This window comes from Delphinus delphis, chromosome 9 (assembly GCF_949987515.2).
Source record: "Delphinus delphis chromosome 9, mDelDel1.2, whole genome shotgun sequence".
Lineage (NCBI taxonomy): Eukaryota > Metazoa > Chordata > Mammalia > Artiodactyla > Delphinidae > Delphinus > Delphinus delphis.
This window is the reverse complement of record NC_082691.1, coordinates 89,864,004-89,885,766: the sequence shown is the minus strand read 5'-3', so window position 1 is coordinate 89,885,766 and position 21,763 is coordinate 89,864,004. Positions and strand designations below refer to the sequence as shown.

The 21,763-nt window shown below is 47.2% G+C and overlaps 1 protein-coding gene across 1 annotated transcript in view; it reads left to right on the top strand.

Moving 5' to 3' along the window:
- SLC13A4 (solute carrier family 13 member 4) overlaps positions 1-21,763 on the top strand; it is a 40,697-nt gene that overhangs the window by 16,271 nt on the left and 2,663 nt on the right. The window contains exons 3-15 of the mRNA XM_060020962.1: positions 1,242-1,378; positions 3,266-3,438; positions 3,884-3,938; positions 6,562-6,601; positions 7,381-7,458; positions 9,242-9,426; positions 11,237-11,356; positions 12,641-12,742; positions 13,084-13,185; positions 13,902-13,999; positions 14,207-14,331; positions 17,550-17,711; positions 18,961-19,098. Coding sequence (XP_059876945.1) covers positions 1,242-1,378; positions 3,266-3,438; positions 3,884-3,938; positions 6,562-6,601; positions 7,381-7,458; positions 9,242-9,426; positions 11,237-11,356; positions 12,641-12,742; positions 13,084-13,185; positions 13,902-13,999; positions 14,207-14,331; positions 17,550-17,711; positions 18,961-19,098 — 1,515 coding nt within the window. The remainder of the gene's footprint in view (positions 1-1,241; positions 1,379-3,265; positions 3,439-3,883; positions 3,939-6,561; positions 6,602-7,380; positions 7,459-9,241; positions 9,427-11,236; positions 11,357-12,640; positions 12,743-13,083; positions 13,186-13,901; positions 14,000-14,206; positions 14,332-17,549; positions 17,712-18,960; positions 19,099-21,763) is intronic.

Below are 21,763 nucleotides of genomic sequence, written 5' to 3'. Positions count from 1 at the left end.
TCATCAAAGTGGAGATAAGGAGAGAATGTTCCAAGAGAGGGAATCAACGAAGAGTTGGTCCTGGAGCCCAAACATAGGAAACATGTTTGAGCAGGACTAGGTCTCAATTACCTCGTCATTAAAAAGCAAGAAGAAGCAGCTGGTAACTGATGCTATGGTTGTGTGAGAGAAAACGCCTAATCTTAGGAAATAAACACTGAAGTATTTAGGGATAAAGGACCAAAATGTATATGACTTACCCTCAAGCGGTTCAGGAAAAAAAAAAAAAAACCCATACACACAGTGGATGGCTATTTCTTGCACTATTATCATTTTGGAACCCTTTGGAACTCTGGAATTATCTGGAGTTAAAGAGTTATTCAAATATAAAGTTTTTTTTAAAGGTTTAAGGCAGGTTATAAAGACACCTTCAAGAACTCTGTCCTAAGGAAATAATCACATTTATATAAGGTTAACGATTTAAGCTGAAAATTATTCTTTGCTCCATTTGCAGCAAAGAAAGAAAAAAAGAAATCAACTTAAATATTCAACAAAAGGAAAACGGCTAAGTAAATTCTATGGTACTTCATGCTGTCATTAGCATGAATTTTTTCAATAAATTTAAGTCTCATAAGAAAATGATCAGGGTACAATGTCAAATGAAAAAAAGAAGCAGGATATAAACCAGTACATACTGTATAAATCCAATTATGTATCTATATAGACATTAAAAAATTGAAGAAAATATACCACAGTGCTAACAGTAGTAGGATTAAGGGTAATTTTATCTTTAATTTTTCTATATTTTGAAGTTTTCCATAATGAACATGTATTAACTTTCCAATAAAAAAATGAACAGAATTTTCTAAAAAGCTAAAGAAAATGAGATTATAACCCAGGGTTATTTTCATAATTTTTAAGAATTAAGGTAAAACTGTAAATATGTTTATTCTTTGAAATCGTATTCATATCACAATTAGAATGGAGAAGAATATCTACCCGACAGAGTTGCTGGCAGGATTAAATGAAATCTTTGTAAAGTGCTTAGCACAGTGCCTGCCCAAGGTAGTATGTATGTATGTACGTGTACATAAAATTTTTAAAATTTAAAATTATATATATATGTAATATACAACAGCTGGCTATTTTAATAACTCTCATCTCCCTGCTTTTTGCTTGCTAGCCTCTGGTTGAGCTTGAGTTTAGTCGGGCGGGGGCCAGGTCCCGGGTCGGGTAGGGGTGACCCGAGCTGGCCTCTGCAGGTGGCGGCCGAGTACTTCAAGAACACCACGCTGCTGCTGGTGGGTGTCATCTGCGTGGCGGCGGCTGTGGAGAAGTGGAACCTGCACAAGCGCATCGCTCTGCGCATGGTCCTGATGGCCGGAGCCAAGCCGGGCATGTAAGTCACACTGAGTGCATCCCCTCAGCTCCCAGTGGGCCCCCTGGATGGTCAGAGGGACGTCCACTTGAGGCTTTCTACCAGTGGGGGTGGGAGGACACCAGGGCCTCAAGGCTCCCATCTCCCCCTCCAGTGAGAGGGCCTGTGACCATGGAATGGAGACTTGAGTGGGTGACTTTGGTGTCCTCTAATAACCTGAGTAACCTAGACTGCTGGGGCAGCGGGTTACAAGATCTAAGGGGCTCATCTGGTAAAACAAGAGGGACCAACATAAATTGTTTCCCAACCTTTTTCCCTTGTATCAGGGAATAGGCTGGATGAGGAAGTGGTGTCTTCTCCTCTGTCATTTAAGGAGGCATGGAGGTTTCCTCCCATCCACCCTGAGTTCTTGTCGCCATTGGTTTAGACCAGAGGCCTGTCAAATGTGGCATCTGACCCGGCATCTGCAGGGCACTCAGGCCCTCAGCTGCTTCCTCTTTTCTCTCTGCTGTCGAGAAGGCCGCTCAGGAATGTGTAGGAAGGTCAGGATTGACGGTTTTGCGTGAACTCATTCCCGCTCTCTTGGATAACCCTGCCCTTATCTTCCCTTTGGAATATCGTCCTCACCTCCTAGTTTACAACTTTCTTGCAACACTTTTTATGTAAGCTGCCCTGACTCTCCTGGGAGTCCAACAGAGCATAAATAAATAATATGGTGTTAGTTTTCATCCCTAGTCATTAGATGAAGACATGTTATACTTAAAAAGATGTTCCTGTCTCCCACTTAACCACAGCCTAACTCAGGGCATAATCACTCAGTAATAACCTGAGGTGTTGTACTCCACACTCGGCCTCCTAGACACACAACGGCATTTCCCCACATCACGTTGAGGCTCTGCGGCTCTTTGAAACCCCTGGGTACTATCGTCAAGAATTTTTATCCCATTGCGTTTCTACTTGTCTCTATTTACCGCACCCTCCAGCAAGTTTCCACCCACCACGGGGCCCTCTGTTTGCCGGTGCATGTCCAGGGCAGACAAACTCATGTCTCCATCAGCCTAAACAGAGACACCATCAGGGCTCTGGCACCTACCCGGTCATGATCCACAGGACAGCTGTGCTGGCCCCAAACTGTGAAAAGTCAATGATCCCACCTAAGGTGATCAACATGGGTAGTCTTTATGCTGGCTTCTCTTATGGAAATAAGAACTATATCTGTACAAACACACAGTGCATGTTTTCAAAGTCAAGGAGAACTTGAGAGTTATCTTTGTGTTTTCCTCCAAGTGTCAACTCATAGACACAGCCTTGAAAAAGTGCACACAGTGCAATGGGACACTGCTGAGCCGTTGGGGGCTATGCTTTCAACGGTCAGTAGTGGGACAAGTAGTGGGCGGAACCGTAAGCTCTGTCCATTAGTCTCTATTTGGTCGCTAATAACTGCAGTGACTTGGCTGCAAAGCAAGGAATGGGATGGTACTCGTAGGACTGCTGGCTGCAAGGGCCGAGAAAAGAATTCCTTTATACACAAAAAACACACATCATCACCAAGCTAATGTCCACGGACGAGAGCAATCAGGAAGTCCATGCCCTGTGACCCTACCACCAAAGCTATTCTTTGCTTAAGCAAGGGCTTTTCTTTTTCTTTTTCTTTTTTTTTTTTTTGGGGCTAAGGCCACTAGCCCACGAAGTGTGATGCATTCATTCAACACATCTTTATTTAATGTTTACTCTGTACCAAGCCCTGGGAGTACAAAGCTGAATGTATGACATAAACCCCCATTTTCTGGATAATTGCCAGCACCAGCAGGCTTGTAGGAGGCCCCGCGGGAGCCCTGCGAGATCGCAAGTTGCCCCCGGGGAGGGGGGCATGCTGTGATGCTCCCCCTGCGCCTCCCTGCCTTCCAGGCTGCTGCTCTGCTTCATGTGCTGCACCACGCTGCTGTCCATGTGGCTCTCCAACACGTCCACCACCGCCATGGTCATGCCCATCGTGGAGGCCGTGCTGCAGGAGCTGGTCAGGGCTGAGGAGGAGCAGCTCGCGGCCGGCAGCTCCAGCGCCGAAGAGGCCGAGCCCATCAGTACAGTTTGCTAGAGTTCATCTCCCCTTTGCTCCTCCGCCCGAGTGACACTGCCCAGCTCTGCGCCTGCCCCCACTGACCCTCACCTGCGTCCCGCCTCTCGTCTCGCCTCTTCCCCTTCCTGGCCCCTTACCCCGTACCAGCCCTGTAACCTGAAGCTTCCCTGTGTCCCCCATTCCCAGCTCTTCCTTCCTGCCCTACTTAAAGCAGCCACCGCTGCTCCTTTCCCCCAAACGCTCAAGGATCACGACAAGACCCCAGGCCTGTCTGTGTCGCTGAGTCCCACTATGCCTTCCGAGCGGAGGGAAGGGGAGTCGTCAGGCACCAGGCCCAGCAGGAGCCCTGATGCCTTTGTTTCCTTATCCAGCCCCAGCCCAGAGCCCCTGCCCTTCAGGGTCAGGTCCAGACTCCACATCTCACTTCCTGCTTTCCTTTGCTACCGTAGATCCCGATGTAAACAACAGCCAACCTTCCCTGGAACTCATCTTTGTCAATGAAGAGTGAGTATGACCTCCCTCCTCCCCGACAGGGCCTCTTTCAGCTGCATGGGCCAAGCTCACATCTTGCCACACCACCACCTCCCCCCATCCTGCTCTCCTCTCCATACCGGGGAGCCACTTGCCAAGATCCTGAGGGCACCTCCCTTAACCACCGGGTATCACAGGGCTGAGGGAAGAGCGGAAAAGACTACACTGAATCTGAGGGAGTATGGGGACTATCTGTACATCTACCAAGTACATTTCAGCTAAATTGATGTCCCTCTTGGGAGAATAATATATTTAATCTATTAATGAAAAAAGGCTCACAGTTTAGATGTCACTGGAGATTCTTAGAGAATCACAAAGTATTTTTTAGATATTAGATGTGGTCTTACTAGATTCGGTCTTATTAGATATGGCAAAGAAAAACTAGGTGGCAGGTAGGGGATTCGAGGACAGTTGGTGAGACAGCCATGTGCTGATGAAACAAGCAGCTTTTAGAAAAGGAGAAATATCGCTTCAAACACCCATGTGGGGTAGATCCATTAACAGCTGATTTCTTTTGGAGATCTAATATCAAAATGTGGTCTTCAAGGAATACTGGGATGAATAGGACATTTGGAAAGTTGGATTTGTACTACAGCTCAGTTTTGCGATTTGCTCTTTTCATTGAAAAATGGAGAACTGACACTGAGTGAGACCAGCACGATGTGAAGGGACAGAGGCAGAAGGGTGCCACCAGCTTATCTTCCTCCCGTCACTGGCTCCAATCATAATATACTGGACTTTCCTCCCCAGCCCCGACCGTATCTCAGGCAAATCCTATAGCTCTTCTGGTTCCTTTCAGATATTAGAATGATCTCGTTTTTAGATACTCGGCAGTCTAGTCCAGACTCATAGCAAAATTTCAATCCCTCATCGGAAGCTTCTCCCCGCCTCCTCTCACGCTCTCACCCAACCCCCCTTCAGCCCAGGCCTGCAGGATAAGAGGTAGAAGTGAGCAGGTGAGACAACTGACTTTTCTCTTACTCTTCCCCCACACTCCTTCCTCTCCCCTCACCAACTCTCTGCGTCTGAATTCTCCAGGGTCAGGGCAGAGGCTGTAGCGAGCAGGAAAGATAAAGGGGCAAAGAGGGTCTTGGCTGGAGGTATTCCAGAGTGCGGTCAGTGCCCTGAGATTCAGGCCCCGACTCTTTTACACGTCGGGCACTTACCTTCAGGGTCTTCGGAGTGTCCCCTTGAGCCACCTCTGCAGAGCCTGGGCCTCATGGCACGAGGTGCTCTTGGGTGACCGCTTGGGCTCCCTCAGTTCTGTGCTCTGGTGGCTTGCTCCCCAGCCTCTTTATTCTGGGGACGCCTCTGGCCTCTCGGGCAGGGCCTTTTCAAGGTGGCAGTAGCCCAGCCACCTTCCCTGCTGCCCCCAATGAAGACCACTGGTCATTGAGGGCACAGCCTGCTCCCAGTACAGTGGGCCTTTTCTCCTCACTCTGGCCTCTTGGGCAGCACACACTGGCCTCTTGCCTTTGTTCTTTTCTGGATGAAAATACATGTCCCCAAACTCCAAAGCCAAAGCTCAAGTTGTCCCGGACTTCCTCAGCAGCATGCAGGGGGGTCCAGGACTGCCACGGTGTGAGGATGGCGGTCTTCTTTCACGCCAGCACCTCGCATGCTGTCTGAGGGGTTCCATGCCAGCCTCCTCACCCGATTTGGGAAGGAAGGCGGGGAAACATCACAATACTCCTCCCAGCCTAACGACTCTCTCCGGTGAATGCTTCCTGAGCCCCGTCAACGCCTTATCCTTCCCTGATAGAGCCTGGAGGTGGGTGACGACCCCAGGACCCCACTTCCTGCACGTGTGTCCAGCCCCTCTCACTGGCCTTCCCAGCGGCTGAGCTCATAGCACCCACTGTCCTCAGAACTAGGACAGACCAGAAACATGCATTTAGTGCTCAGTGTAAGTCCGTAATGCTGGTAGTTAAATCCCCACCTTCCTCTCTCCTCAAGGCAAAGACTGGGGACCAGTAAGAGTGGGAGGGACTCAGCACACGCGTTGCCTGCCACCCTCTGAGGTGCAGCTGCTGATGAGAAATTCACCCCCATCTTCTTGCTCTCACATGCTTTTTACCATGTGTGGCCCTGGCCCTCCCTGCTCCTGTCGCCTTAGATAAGCATTTCATGTTTCTCCTTCTAGAAAGTGAGCCAGTGAGAACATGGTCAGGGGCCCAGGCTCTCCAGGCAGAGACAGAGACAGGTTCCTCTCTGGCACCACCACTTAGCACCCGGTGCTCTCGGGAAGTTAGTAACCTCTCTCTGCCTAGTTTCCTACTCTGTAAATGCAGGTGGTGCTACCCGCCCCTTAGATCTGTCGTGAGGATTAAAGTCCATATTTGAGTGATCAGCACCTAACAAGCACTCCATGTTAGCTAGTATTAGGAGTCTCGGTTTCCCTCCAAAGGAAACGCCCTGCCCCTGTTCCCACAAATCCTTACCACATCTCTGGAAGGTGAGATTCGTCTTCTTCTAGGTGTAGCCTAGAACACCTGAGTCTAGAAGGGTCACTAATACCAAACACCATGGGGGAGAATTCCCATCTCATCAAGTCTGGGCCACTGTTGTTTTTCCCACTTCCTTTGCTTTCTTCCAGCACGTCGAATGCAGACTTCAGTTCTCTGATGCAGAACAAGGTATGGCCCTGGGTTTCTTCTGTGCTTTGAGATACCTGAAAGACCCTCAAGATAACTCAGGGCCAGAGAAGCCTGGCAGCTTGTCGAGGGCCCAGCGGCCTTCTCTGATGTGAGGGCACAGAGGTGCTCCCCTGAGCCTGGATGCGTGAGGCTTTGGGCAGTTCTGAGCCCCGGCCCTGAGTACTGGGCTTAGCGTCACAAAGGACAGGTTAACCTTTCCTCGCGTAAACCCAATAGTCAGCCATCCAGATATTCAAGAGCCACGTATTCAGCCGCAGGATCCCTTTCAGGAGGGATTCGTTTACAAAAATCTTATTATAAAAAGGGGACACGTTTATAGGGGAAAGCCAAGTTTGCCTGCACACTCTACGTGGCCTCACCCCCTTGCCCAGGGCTGGGTTTACATCTCTTCTTACCTCAGTCCCAATGGATGGGCTTTGATCCGTCCAAACTGTGGACTTGGTTGTGTGCGATTTCTTTTTTCATGTTCTTTGTGTTAAAGAAAAATGAAGGGTTCTTCGTTAGCTAATGAAGTTCTAGAAAGCCAAGCTCTCCCATAAGGACAGAGCCATGTTTTTCCAAGTTTCAAAAGCCTCTTCAAATGGGGAACCTGCGAGAAGGAGGCAGGCACAGTAGGGGTGGCTCTCTACCACCTGCTCGCCCTGCTTCTGGTCTCCGAGTCCCACAGGGAGGAGGCGTGGGTGCCCCCAGGGTGATCAGGTGGCTTCTCCAGGCCCCACAGTCTCCTCGTGGTAGTGTGACGGTCTGTGTCCCGACAGAACCTGAATGGCGTGCCCGCCATCACCAGCTCCGCCAGAGCAGCAAACCACCAGGACAAGAAGCAGCGCGCATCTCAGGTAATGGAATTGCACCTCCTCATCCTGTTTCCTACATGAAGTGCCTTGAGCTTCCCAAGGGGCCCTGCTCGTGAAGCTGTGAGGGTGTCAGGCTAGCGGGCTGTCGCCAGGCACACTTCATCCATCTGTGTGTCTGGCCTGCGTGTGCCACGGAGATAAGACATCCCACTCGCTGTTGACTTCGGCAAGTCATTCCACTGTCTGAGCCCCAGTTTCTTCAGCTATAAAAACTGAGACTTGGTCTAGATCAGAGGTGTTCAAACTACTCCTCAAAGGTGCTTCAGGGGCACTGCACATATTTTATTCACGTATCCTGAGATTTTAAGGCAACTGCTTTTCTGTTCCCTGATTTTCCTGGTACTTTATCACTGAAACAAAATGCAGAAGTACAATGGACGTCGAAGGTGGTGTAAAATTGCAACCATCACTTATAGCCCTTGATTTCAAATTTTTGTGTTCATCAAAATCATCTCAATTATGTAGCATCCGTATCATCATAAATAAATGCCATTGTTTATTAAATACCGAGCACTGGGCTGAGCGTTTGCTCTCTAGTCTTGGCTCAGAGAGGTAGCAACTTTGAACTCCATTTTGACAGAGACGCAGAGAGATGAAATCATGTACCCAAGGCCTCAGCCTCAGAGGAGAACCTCGATTCAAATCCAAGTCTCCCTGACCCTATGTGTGTACTTTCAGTTAAAAAATAGATGTTTGCCCATTAAATGCTACATTTGTTTTCTCTATTGGAGGTCCATGTAAATTTTCATTAGGAGAAAGGACTGTGGAAAACTACTGGACCAGAGAATCTCTGAGGTCTCCCCCAGCTCTTACAATCAATGAATCTTTCAGGAAAATGTGGCGGGATCCAGCCTTTTCCGGGCCCTCCTAGGCAGATGGGGCAGTGGTTACGGGCTTTGAGAAATGTGGCAGGGTGGCCTCTTCCCCTTGGTTTTCCTATGACCTGGCCTGCTGACATTTGTACCAGGCTACTCCTAGTTTCACAATTTGGGGCCAGGCCTGGCAGGACAGAGGGGCACTTGCTTCTTTAGTCCACAGTTGAGACCAGAGGTCAACAACTGCTGACCCTGAAAGGCCGTCACATGGACCACACAGGGCCTGAGAGGACCGTGGCCAGGCTGAGGTTTATATGCTGACCCTGAAAGGCCGTCACGTGGACCACGCAGGGCCTGAAAGGACCATGGCCAGGCTGAGGTTTATATGCAAGGGGCAGGGGAAAGTGGGAAGGGAAAGCCAATAGGCAAGAAGGGAAAAAGTGAGAAAGAAGGGAGGAGAGAATCACACACTTTGACTCTCCGCCCAGTGAAAGCTGGACTCTTTCTATAATGCAAAGCTTATTTTTCAGTCATCTCCCAACCAGGACTGTATTTTAATTCCACGTAGAATAACCACCTTCTATTTGGTATTTAGACACAAAGTGGAGAGCAGCCAGTTTTACTGGAATTCAAGTGAAAAACAGAATGTGCTGTTAATACCCATAACAAAAATAATAATAGCTTATCATTTGTTAAATGCCAGGAAGTGTTCCAAGTGCATTCCATGTACTTTTCAAAACAATCTGGCAGAGAAAATAGGATTTTCCCCATTTTACAGAAACTGCAGCTGAGATGGGGCTGCCCAAGTTGGTAAAAGGTAGAACTGGGACTGGGATTTGTTTTTCTGACACCCAAGCTTTCCACTGCACAATGGTGCCCCTGTTTTTCATGCTTTGTGTGCCAGACAGCCCAAGCTGGGTTGGAGAAATTCACTGATTTTCCTTTGGTAGGAAAAGCCACCAGTCCTGACCCCCAGCCCCAGGAACCAGGAACTCAAAAGAAAGTACAAGTCCCAGCATGACCAAATGATCTGCAAGTGCCTCTCTCTGAGCATCTCTTATGCCGCCACCATTGGGGGCCTGACCACCATCATTGGCACCTCCACCAGCCTCATTTTCTTGGAACACTTCAATAAGTAAGTAATTCACTCTGTCAACAAATATTTACTAACCACCCACTGTGTGTCAGGGACAGAACCAGGTGCTGAGTATACCACAGAAAATCGAACCAGAGCAGTTTCTGTACTAAGAGGGAAAAAAGATGATCAAGTCATTACAGTTAAATGTGACAAGAAGGGTGGGATTCTGCCGGGGGAGCCCTGCTGAGGGACCCCACCCAGTCTAGAGGGAGGAAATTACTTCCCAAAGAGGCGACGATGAAAGTGGAGACGTGCAGGCCAAGCTGGAGTTAACTAGATGAAGGGAGATCTTCCAGACAAAGAAAACAGTGTAGTAGGCTCAGAGGCAAGAGAGCAGAGCACGTAAAAGAAAATGACAGAGGGCAAAAGGAGGCCAGGGAGGTGGATGCGCAGATCACAGAGGGCCTCGCAGGGCCCACTAAGGAACTTGGACTTCGTCCGAAAGGCCGTGAGAAGCCTTTGAAGAATTTTAGGCAGGGAGTGAGGTTATCATATTTACAGTTTTGAAAACTCATTCTGGATTTTAAAAATGGTCAATGGTTTGGAACAGAAAAGGCAGGCAGCAGGAAGATAATCCCGGACATGGCTACAGATGCCCAGGAGAGAGCTGGTGGTGGCCTGGGCAGCAGTGGGAGGAGAAATGGCCAGATCTGAGCAACATTCAGAGGGAGACTCGACCGGCCTGGGTAGGGTTAGGAAGAGCCTGAGAGAGGGAAAGCCCAAGTCTCATTGTCAGGCTTGGGGCTTCAGCAGCTGGGGAAACAGAGTTGCCCTTGACGTAAATGAGGGGAAAGATGAGGAAATGTTGATACAGAGGTTGAGATGACCAGGTGGTCACCTGGGCTGGGGCCACAGCTCTGCCCAATGATGAACAAGGAGTCCACCAGATAACCTCCTTGGCCCCCTAAGACCAAGGAGGCCCCCTAAGCAGTGGATGTTGATAACAGATTTGGAGATTCCATGCCATGGTTCTCCTGTGGGCAAAGTTCACATCTAGAACCTTCATGAGGCTCTAGAGACCGAAGTTCTCCAGAATTGATGCCTTGTGTCCCCCAGTCAAAACACATTCCTTGGGGGCTTCCCTGGTGGTGCAGTGGTGAAGAATCTGCCTGCTGATGCAGGGGACACGGGTTTGAGCCCTGGGCTGGAAGATCCCACATGCCACGGAGCAACTAAGCCCGTACTCCAAAACTACTGAGCCTGCGCTCTAGAGCCCCTGAGCCACAACGACTGAGCCCATGTGCTACAACTACTGAAGCCCATACGCCTAGAGCCCGTGCTCCACAACAAGAGAAGCCACCGTAATGAGAAGCCCACACACCGCAACGAAGTATAGCCCCCGCGCGCCGCAACTAGAGAAAGCCTGTGCGCAGCAACGAAGACCCAACGCAGCCAAAAATAAATGAAATAAATAAATTAAAAAAAAAAACATTCCTTCAGTGACTTTACAAAGAAAGTAATCAGACTGCCTCCTCTATTCTGTTGTCTTGAAATCCAGATCAGAATCTTTACATAAATTAAGAGCAAACAGATCCAGAGTGATTCTCCTGAGGGCAAAGTATATACACTGCAGTGGTATCGATTTTGGTTGCTTGGATGCTTTTTTAGCTTATTTCATAATTCTTGGCAGGGCTCAGTGCAGCTGCAGCTGCCAAGTGAGCTCTAGATAATGTTTGACCATATTTTTATCATTATCTCTACCATGAGCTCTGCTCTGTCTTCTTAAGGACCATTTAGCGTATTACCCCGAAATACCAAATGGAAATCCACCCTTTTCTAATCACTGACCTGGTTCTTTCCCCTCCAGCCAGTATCCAGCAGCAGAAGTGGTCAACTTCGGCACCTGGTTCCTCTTCAGCTTCCCCATCTCCCTCATCATGCTGGTGGTCAGCTGGTTCTGGATGCACTGGCTGTTCCTGGGCTGCAAGTGAGTCCCAGGGCCCTGCCAGCAAGGCTCTCCTGTCCATCCAGGGCCATGGCGCAAGCCCTGGAGGGTGCCATCCAACGGGGAGCTGCCAAGTAACCACAGAGGGTACCCGGAGGATGCAGTGGACTAGATGAGGAGTCGGGCATCACATCTTCTAGACACTCTGAACATACATGGACTCTGCACTTCACTATGAGCTCTGCAATGAAATGTTCTTAATTTCAACCAACTGGTCAGGGGAAGTGCTGGATTCATAAAGAGTCTGAATCGGAGAGTGTTTAATGTAGTTCCATACAGAGTAATTTGAACTAATTTCTAAAGAAATGATGCCAAGTAGAAATTCCCTTAGGCTTAATTTTATAGACATGACTGATTTATACTTAGTAGCTGTATGAAATATGCTCATATCCCTCAAAATAATATTAGACATTCCTCGTGCAATATTATTTCTAATATTAATTTGCTTAGCCAGCCTTTTACTCATTACGGATGCTGACTCCAAACTTGATCAGCTCCGAACACATAAAGGGAAGATGTATATGATGTTTTGCTATTAGTCTGGGGACCCAACATTCCCATTGCTCAGGGAATGTTCTCTGAGTTGACTTTTTATTTTAATAACTCAGAGACAATTGTCAAATCAAAGATAACTGTATACTTCTGTGCCTCCAGTGCTGCTAATTGAAAAGTAACACCCACTTTCACCCCAGACAAGCCTTGTCTCTAGACAGATACACATACACACACCTATGTGTGTGTGCAACACACAAATATATAAGCATCTATACACATATGCCGCATCACATTGATTCTCACTTATGTAAAGGACGAGTGTGTAGAGACTGCCCCGGTGGTCCAGTGGTTAAGACTCTGCACTTCCAATGCAGGAGGTGCAGGTTCCATCCCTGGTTGGGGAACTAGGATCCCACATGCTGCATGGAGCGGCCAAATTTAATTAATTAATTGATTAATTAAAAAACCCAACTGGGCAAAAAAAATTAAAAATACAAGTGTGTAGAAACAACCTCACATAAGTACACTTGCACAAGTCCATGAGACATGACTTTACATATATATACCAGAGATATACCCGAAAGGCTGGGGAGAAGGCTGATGAGAGGCTGTGTAACTTGGCAGATCAAGAGTCGCGTGATAGGTGGGGCGAGTGGAGAGAAGCACCATCACAGCCAGCCAGCCAGTAGTTTAGTATTTGCTTAAGACCTGTTGTCCTCTGGGCCTCAGAAGTGTGCTTCCTTTATTCTTTTGCTCATTCTCCCATCTCAGTTTTAAAGAGACCTGCTCTCTGAGTAAGAAGAAGAAGACCAAAAGGGAAGAGTTATCAGAGAAGAGGATCCAAGAGGAATATGAAAAGCTGGGAGCCATTACGTAAGAATCAGCCCTTCACCCTCTCTCCTTCCCCAGGAGAAAATGTGGCAGGTAAAGTGTGCGCAGAAGCAGGCTTGTTCTCAGCGGTCCCTTGAGCTGGGGGAATTTTCATCAACTACGAATCTAGGTATTTAGAGGTGCTACTTAATGCCAAAGTCAAGCTGGCCCAGACTCTAAGGGCCACCCTTCCCCTCTGCTGTATTCCAAGTCCAAGTGGTTAAGCAGTAGCTGCGTTTTAGGTCTCCACTATTGGAGCTCTGCATACAGGAGCATCCCAAAGCAAAGTCTGAAAGCTAACAGAAACTTCCCAGTTCCTGGAGTGGGTCTGTTTTCTTTTATAGCTACCCGGAAATGGTGACTGGATTTTTCTTCATCCTGATGACGGTGCTGTGGTTTACCCGGGAGCCTGGCTTTGTTCCTGGTTGGGATTCCTTCTTTGAAAAGTAAAGGATACTGTCTCTGAGAACCACCCACTAACCCAAACCCTTCAGGCAGTACCCGCCGGTGTCCCCTCCCAGATTCTTCGGGATAGTCGTGAACCCAGGAAGCACTTTGTTCCCTTGAAAGTCCCCCTTTTTTAGGGAAGCTGCAGTGTGGAGTCAGGAAGAAAATAGTCTTTGGAGTCTGAGTCCAGGCTTGGGATCAAGAGCTGCCACTTACCATCCACATGACCTTGGTCTTGTTACTTAAGCTCTTGGAACCTCAATTGTTATGAGAGTTAAAGGGGAATATGTCTGCAGAGTAAAACACCACCTGTAAAGACCATGGCCCTTGTGGCCGAGGCCTGTCCCACCCCTACATATTCCCGAGGGCCAGGGCCACAGGCCACAAGCTCTCAGTGCCAGCTTGTGACCCTCCCAGGAAAGAGAACTCATCCTTTTCTAGTCTCCTTTATCTAAATAACTCCTGACCACTCCTTTTAATAGGTCCATAAATTCACACTAAGACATCTACCCTAACCAGGCCCTGCCTCCAGACATTAACTATTGCCCATTAAATCCACCACCGGACAGCATGGCAGCAACTGGCAAGAAGGAAGGTTGACGTCCCCTCTAGACTAGGTCAAGAGAGGCACTGTGTTCAGACAGGCTGTCCTGAGACACTGTGTTACCCCTGGGCTTCCTGACCCTCTCCCCAGCTCTTCTTGTCTCTTCGCCAGGAAGGGCTACCGCACTGACGCCACAGTCTCTGTCTTCCTTGGCTTCCTCCTCTTCCTGATTCCAGCGAAGAAGCCTTGCTTCGGGAAAAAGAACAATGGTGAGAGGAGTTCAAGAGAAGAAGTTGGGGCTGGCTCTAGTCAAATAATGGTCGAAGTCAGAATTTTGGGAGGAGCCTTACCAAAGCCCTTCCAACTCCTCCCAGAATAGCAGAGTATCCTCTGGTTCATCAATTAGGCCCCTGTCTCCACAAATCACACCCATTAGGGTTCATCTGGCTCTGCCTCGCTGTCTACCTGTGATCCAGGGGAAGACCAGGAGCCCTCACCGGGGACGGAGCCCATGATCACGTGGAAGGACTTCCAGAAGACCATGCCCTGGGAGATTGTCATTCTGGTGGGAGGAGGCTATGCTCTGGCTTCTGGCAGCAAGGTAACCCTTGAATCTGTTCTTATTGGGTCCAATGTTTTTCCAGCAGCTTGACCTAATGAGTCATTATGGTGCCGAGAAGGAAGATTCAAAGGCGCTGAGAGGTGAATGTTCACCCAAGTCACTGGGAAGGGAAGCAGTTCAGCCAGGAATGGACATCCTGTCCCACCTTCTAAGCTGGCACTACTGGGAACAGAGTTACAGATAGCTGTGCCACAGTCACGGCACACAGGCATTCACACCTCACTTATGGGCCCACACTGCTACAAGCAAAAGATGTACTGGACTTTGTAGGCATGTCCTTCTGGAGTTTTGACAGTGGTGATAGGTGTAAGGTGTAAGGGCCCAGAGATGCTCCAGAATGACTCACAGCACCTGTGAGTCCATATGCATATGGACTCCATATGCATATATTGAGACCCTTTGGAGAATGTATGCTAAGGCAGATGTAAATGCCCCCCACTTCCTGACTGGGAGGATTCGGGATGAGATCTTTTAAAGGGGGCTGGTGGGAAATAGTTGATTTTCCTAGATTGTTAGCCCTTCCTGAAATAAACAGCCCTAAGAATCAAGCAGGTTAGGGGTCTCCCTGTTTTCTTCCTCTACCTCGTCTATCTACATTCACCCATTCTAAACTTGGCTCACTTTTCACTGCCCATTCATTGTGGGCCTAAATGCTTTCTGCATCAGTAACAAAGGCACAGAATCCTCCACTTGGAAAGAGCCATGGAGCGACACTGAGTCCCATCTTCCCACCCAAATAGAGATTTCCCTCCAGGACGCCTCCAGTGACAGGGCAAGCCCTGCACAGCCAACAAAGAATATTGTTCTTTACTTTCAGTTCAGGTCTTCTGGATGTCTTCCACTCTTTGTTCTGGCTTTCTTCTCAGGAACCCTCTCCTCTCCTGTAATAATTATTAAAACAACAAAGACAATCAGGTCCCTTGAGATCATTTTTTTCTTCCAACTAAAACTCCCTAGTTCCTTTAACCATTCCTCATAGTAGTGACCCCTTACCATGCTGGTCTTTCTCCTTAGGACCACTTTGCCTTTGCTCAAACACAGTCCAGGGGTGGTCGGTCTAGTGCAGAGTAGAATAGTTAATTACCCAAGCCCCATCCTGTATTTTTATGGAAGCTTTTATAAGGCTTCATTGTCATTCATGTCAATATTTATATTGAAACTGCAGTCAACTAAAACGCTTCATTCTTTTCATTGTTAGCCACTATTAAGCTTCAAGTCCTTCAACCAATCCTGTATATATGCTGTCAATATTTTTGATTCCAAGTTCACAATATCATATTTATCTTTGTTGAATTTCAGTGGTTAGTTTTGGCCTCTGAGCCTAGCCTGGCAAGATCTTTTTTTTTTCTTTTTTAACCAAAATTGTGCATGTATAGTTGGTATAACTGTAGAACCTACTGACTACTACTTTAATAATATAATTCAGGTACAATATGTGTGATTCCTACTGAATTTCAAATAATGTCAGTCTTAACATTAGTGAGGAAAATCCAATAAAAAATGTTTTCATACCAAGGGTTTAAAAAATTAAGGTTTCCTTTGTTGTGGTTTTTTCCCTAACTTTGCAGTCTAATTTACCAGTTTATTTCATCATAGTATCAACTCGTTGTTCTGAAAAAGAAAATTGCCACTAAGTTATTTCACTTTACTTACAGGTACTATGTGGAAAACATGATAAATAAAAATCCATTTCTTTATAAAACATACTGTTTCCACTCAGCTAACTGCTCTCCCTCCCCTCTCTTTGTCCAGAGAGCAAAATTTAATGTGTCACAAGAGATAACAATTACAGAGTTCCTGTAGGCCTCGAGACTCTGCACCCACCATTAATTGAGGTAGTCCCCACACACTGGATTTATAGCTCTTGGTCAGTTGAGAAAAAAGAAAGGCAAGTGGTCCAAGGTAAAAATGGCTACATGAGAGAATTCTGAAGCCCTTTGGTCATCAGTCGTCTATGCGCATGTCATGAAGTGGCCAGGGTGCTGTGGAGATCAAAGGAGGTTTTGATGAACTTGGAAAAGAGGAGAAAGGGTGGCCTGCTGACAGTGTAGTAAGGCAGTCTTTAACAGCAGAACATGAGTAGGGCTTACAGCTTGAGGAATCATAAAATGTCTCACCTTGCTATCTGCCCTACTGCCCATTTCTTTATTGCATTTGCAATCTAGAAGGTAAACAGCAAAAGTCGGAGCTTGTCAACCATAGAAGGGAGAGGAGGGAGGGTGGGGAGAGGTGGTGAATGCGTATGGCAACCTGGGGTTTTTTAAGAACATAAACTCATTTGTGCCCTTCATTTTTAGGGGAGGGGGAGAGCCCTCATCATTGGCAGATGGACATCTTCCAACCTAATGAATTATTCCAAATGGGAATATTCATTGATTTGAGTAGATGTGTACAGGTGTTGCTAATGGAAAATGTTCAAGCGTGGCAATATGCCTTTATATCGTGTTGCCAAAAAGCATGGCAGATGGTAGATCCTGATGTCAGCCACGATGAGATTTGAACCTAACACAGGTTGAGACTGAATGACTGTTTCTAGGCCAGTGACGTGGCACCTTCCCCACTACGTGGAGATAGACCTGTAATCCCTCTCTCCTTCATTACTCATGTAAAACTTCTAATGTTCAGTCTTGCCCATTCAAGGCCCCCAAAACCAGAGAAAAGGTTACTATCCAAACATGTTGATAATTTTTCCCATTTCACGGGTGATAAAATAAGAGAAATAGATTTCAAAAGCAGGATTAAGGATTACACTTGGCAATCGGTGTAAAGGGCATTGTTGATTGAATGCACAGCATGAGACTGTCAGAGGCTGGAGAAAGAGTAACAAGTTTGAAGTTGAGGGGCTCATCACCCCAAAGATCTCCAATCCCTGCCAAGTCATATCAGGGCTAAGGAGGATCTCAGCAATTAGAGGCTCTCCGTGCCCTGTGACAATGACTGACCAGGAGGCCCTAATTAGACTGAATGGTGTACAATCATTAAAAAAAAAAAAGAATTTGCTGGGCTACATAGTGATCTAACCATAAAAAATCAGGAATGCCTGTGGGTCCAGTCTGCCTGAAAACAGGGAAGCAAATAAGATGGCTCCTGGTGGTCCCTTTCAGCCCCTCACCATCCCTGACCTTCTGGAGGCTAAGAATTCCACTGGGAGTGGCCTTTCCCGCTTTCTTCTCACTGCATCACCTTGTCTCCTGCAGAGCTCCGGCCTTTCTACGTGGATTGGGCACCAGATGTTGTCTCTGAGTAGCCTCCCACCGTGGGCCGTCACCCTGCTGGCGTGCATCCTGGTGTCCATTGTCACAGAGTTTGTGAGCAATCCGGCCACCATCACCATCTTCCTGCCCATCCTGTGCAGCCTGGTGAGTAGAGCAGGGTTCCCAGATATCCAGACCGGCTACCACAGGAACAGACAGGGGCAGTTCCACGGCTGGACTCTCTCTTCTGGTCATTGCCACAGCCTTCACTGATTGGTGTTCAAGCCATAGTTTGATAAATGAAGTCTATTTCAAATAGTAACTGATAAGTAAATAGATAATTAATAACAGCAAGAGTTCTAGAAACCCTTTTCCAAAGGACTAGGCTTAGTTTAGGGGCAGCCCTGAATGGAAACAAGAGTGGACAAGATAACCTTAAAACCCTAGGATTCTAATTCCCCACAATCATCATCAACCTTTCTCTCCTAAGATGAGACCTAACAGGAGGGCGGGAGAAATAGCTACAGAAAATGGAGGCAAAATGCTCCCAGAAGTACTCTCGGCTGCAGAGACCAAAACCACAGCTCTGTCATCAGCGCCTCCACCCAGCTTCTCTGTCCAGGAGATTCTGAGAATTATGAGCAATGCCAGCCTCATTCCACGGTCTCAGAACAATTTGTTATTAATGGAATAGGGGAGGGAGCAACTGCCAGATCTCAGCCTGGCTAAGCAGCCCCAAAGGTAATGCACCAAACAAAATGCTGCCTCTGTCCCATTCTGTGAGGTGGAACCTGTAAAATGAAGGCTCCTTCTCATTGCCAACAAAATAATATCTTCCTGCTCTTTCTAACCCCAAACTCCTCCCAGCCACTCTTTGCTCATTGCTCAGAGGACTCCCTCCAACTTCTCCCTTCCATCACCCTGCCTGTGCGAGCATGGGAATGCACTTAGTTAAAACTTGGCAACATTGAGGGTAAGACCACGGGCTCAAGTCCCATGTAAGGCAATTATCTTACCTAGGAAAAAAAACCTTAATTCTGCACCCCAAGAGAGAGAGAGAGGCTACTCCAATCAAAGCAGCTTATTCATGAGATTTGTGTTTGAAGAATTTCTCAGCTAAAGAATCAAATTTTAAAACCACTTCCTTAGACCAGCACCAAGAAATGAAACATCCCTTCTGGGAAGTCACTTGGAGCCCATGTTTCCATGGGAAGTGAGTGAGCAGCGGGAACCCATCCAAGTAGCCCAGCACTACATGCTTTTGAGGGTGTGATTTAACTGCCCCCAGCACATGGTGTCCAGCCAAGGTTAGCCAACACCGAGCCATCATTTAAAGCACATTCATGAGAGTAAGCACAGGAAATGCAAGTCTAATCTCAAGGCTAATGCTTCTGTGAATTCTCTCTTCTCCTAGTCCGAAACGCTGCACATAAATCCACTCTACACCCTGATCCCAGTCACCATGTGCATCTCCTTTGCAGTGATGCTGCCAGTGGGAAACCCCCCTAACGCCATCGTCTTCAGCTATGGGCACTGCCAGATTAAAGATATGGTGAGTCGTGGGTGTCCTCTTCCTGCCAGGCCCACCTGCCACGAGGACAGGGCTGACTGGCCGAACGGCCTTCTCCTCAAGTTTATTATTTTGTAAGCGGTGCCCTTGACCTGTCATAGCTCAGTCTGCTGTGGCAGAAAGAATGGTCCTGGTAAAAGGTTTCTGTATGGTCCGTGCGCACCAAGAATAGCAAAAATGTGCTCTTCCCAAAATCCTAATCTGGGAGAAAGTGGGAATGTGGACAGAAAAAGCTGGGACAGACACGGGATGTGACCCAGTTCCAGAAGGTAAGAGCTTGTTCTAGTCTTTGCCTCAGTTTCTTCATTGGACTGTGGGGATATTCACTCAGAGTTGCTGGTTTATTCACAGAAGGTTAAGTCTGAGACATTGCATGAACCTAGGGTGATAAGAACAGGGTCCTTCTATTCAACTCTCTCCCCCAAGCAAGGAACCCCCGAAGCAGCAACTACAAAATGAAGCACTCACAGCTCATTTCTTAGTTTTCAGCGAGGCTCACGAAAGACAGCTCTGAGCGTACATTTTGCCGCTGATTTTAGTGTGCAGCACATCCACTCTCCACCCCTCAACCTATGCTCACTATGCTTTTTAATACCCAGGGCTGACGAGGCTGGGAAAGGAGGAAAAAACTAATACAGATGACTGGGCCAGGCTGACTGAAACCCGGCCGCTTCACGCTTGCTGAGGGCCTATTTACTTTTTACTCAAATCCAAACTTGATCTCAGCAGCCCTGTAAATATCAAATGGAGAAAAGGAAGAGCTTCAGGCTGGGAGCAGATATTCAGATCCTTTCTACTTTCAAACTGCTCAGCTGAGTCATCTGTATTACTTCAGGGAAGAGAGGTCACAGCCACCCCTCTGTCCCCCTCAGATCTTACTACACAACCCTGTCTGCCCCTACTGAGCTCTGCCCCAACTCCCCTGTCCCCACGAAGACCACCCCCGCCGCTTCTCCCTGGCCCGCTCCCTCTGCCACGTGCTTCCCCTGATCACCCCTGCCTTCTACCCTGGAATCAAGTGATCAGAGACAGTCTTTTGTTTTTCTTTAACATCTTTATTGGAGTATAATTGCTTTACAATGGTGTGTTAGTTTCTGCTTTATAACAAAGTGAATCAGTTATATATATACATATGTTCCCATATCTCTTCCCTCTTGCGTCTCCCTCCCTCCCACCCTCCCTATCCCACCCCTCTAGGTGGTCACAGAGCACCCAGCTGATCTCCCTGTGCTACGCGGCTGCTTCCCACTAGCTATCTATTTTACGTTTGGTAGTGTATATATGTCCATGCCTCTCTCTTACTTCGTCTCAGCTTACCCTTTCCCCTCCCCATGTCCTCAAGCCCATTCTCTACCGTCTGCATCTTTATTCCTGTCCTGCACCTAGGTTCTTCAGAACCATTTTTTTTTTTAGATTCCATATATATGCGTTAGCATACAGTATTTGTTTTTCTCTTTCTGACTTACTTCACTCTGTATGACGGACTCTAGGTCCATCCACCTCACTACAAATAACTCAATTTCGTTTCTTTTTATGGCTGAGTAATATTCCATTGTATATATGTGCCACATCTTCTTTATCCATTCATCTGTTGATGGACACTTAGGTTGCTTCCATGTCCTGGCTATTGTAAATAGAGCTTCAGTGAACATTGTGGTACATGTCTCTTTTTGAATTACGGTTTTCTCAGGGTATATGCCCAGTAGTGGGATTGCTGGGTCATATAGTTCTATTTTTAGTTTTTTAAGGAACCTCCATACTGTTCCCCATAGCAGCTGTATCAATTTACCTTCCCACTAACAGTGCAAGAGGGTTCCCTTTTCTCCACACCCTCTCCAGCATCTATGGTTTGTAGCCTTTTTGATGATGGCCATTCTGACTGGTGTGAGGTGTTACCTCATTGTAGTTTTGATTTGCATTTCTCTAACGATTAGTGATGTTGAGCATCCTTTCATGTGTTTGTTGGCAATCTGTATATCTTCTTTGGAGAAATGTCTATTTAGGTCTTCTGCCCATTTTTGGATTGGGTTGTTTGTTTTTTTGATATTGAGCTGCAAGAGCTGCTTGTATATTTTGGAGATTAATCCTTTGTCAGTTGCTTCGTTTGCAAATATTTTCTCCCATTCTGAGGGTTGTCTTTTGGTCTTGTTTATGGTTTCCTTTGCTCTGCAAAAGCTTTTAAGTTTCAGTAGGTCCCATCTGTTTATGTTTGTTTTTATTTCCATTTCTCTAGGAGGTGGGTCAAAAAGGATCTTGCTGTAATTTATGTCATAGAGTGTTCTGCCTATGTTTTCCTCTAAGAAGAAAGAGTCATTTTTAAAGGCACTGGATGATGAGCAGTGAGCCGGTCCTGGGTTCTATTCCCAGCCTGGGTACCGACTCAAGACTTCAGTTTCCTCACCTGCTAAGTGAGGAGGTTCAAACTAGATGCTCTGTGTGGTCCCTTTCAGCTCTAAAACGGCCTTAATTTAGCTCCTTTAGAACCTGCCTCCTCTCATCTGCTAGGAAAACATGGTTAGTTCTCCAAGCCAAAAGGCCCAGGAGGCCAGGGTGATTAAGTCCAGGCCTTGAGCCAGAAGGCAGAAAGGCACATCTAGTCATTGGCTTAGAACAATTCCCTGGCATTCATTTTTCCCTTGCCACTTTC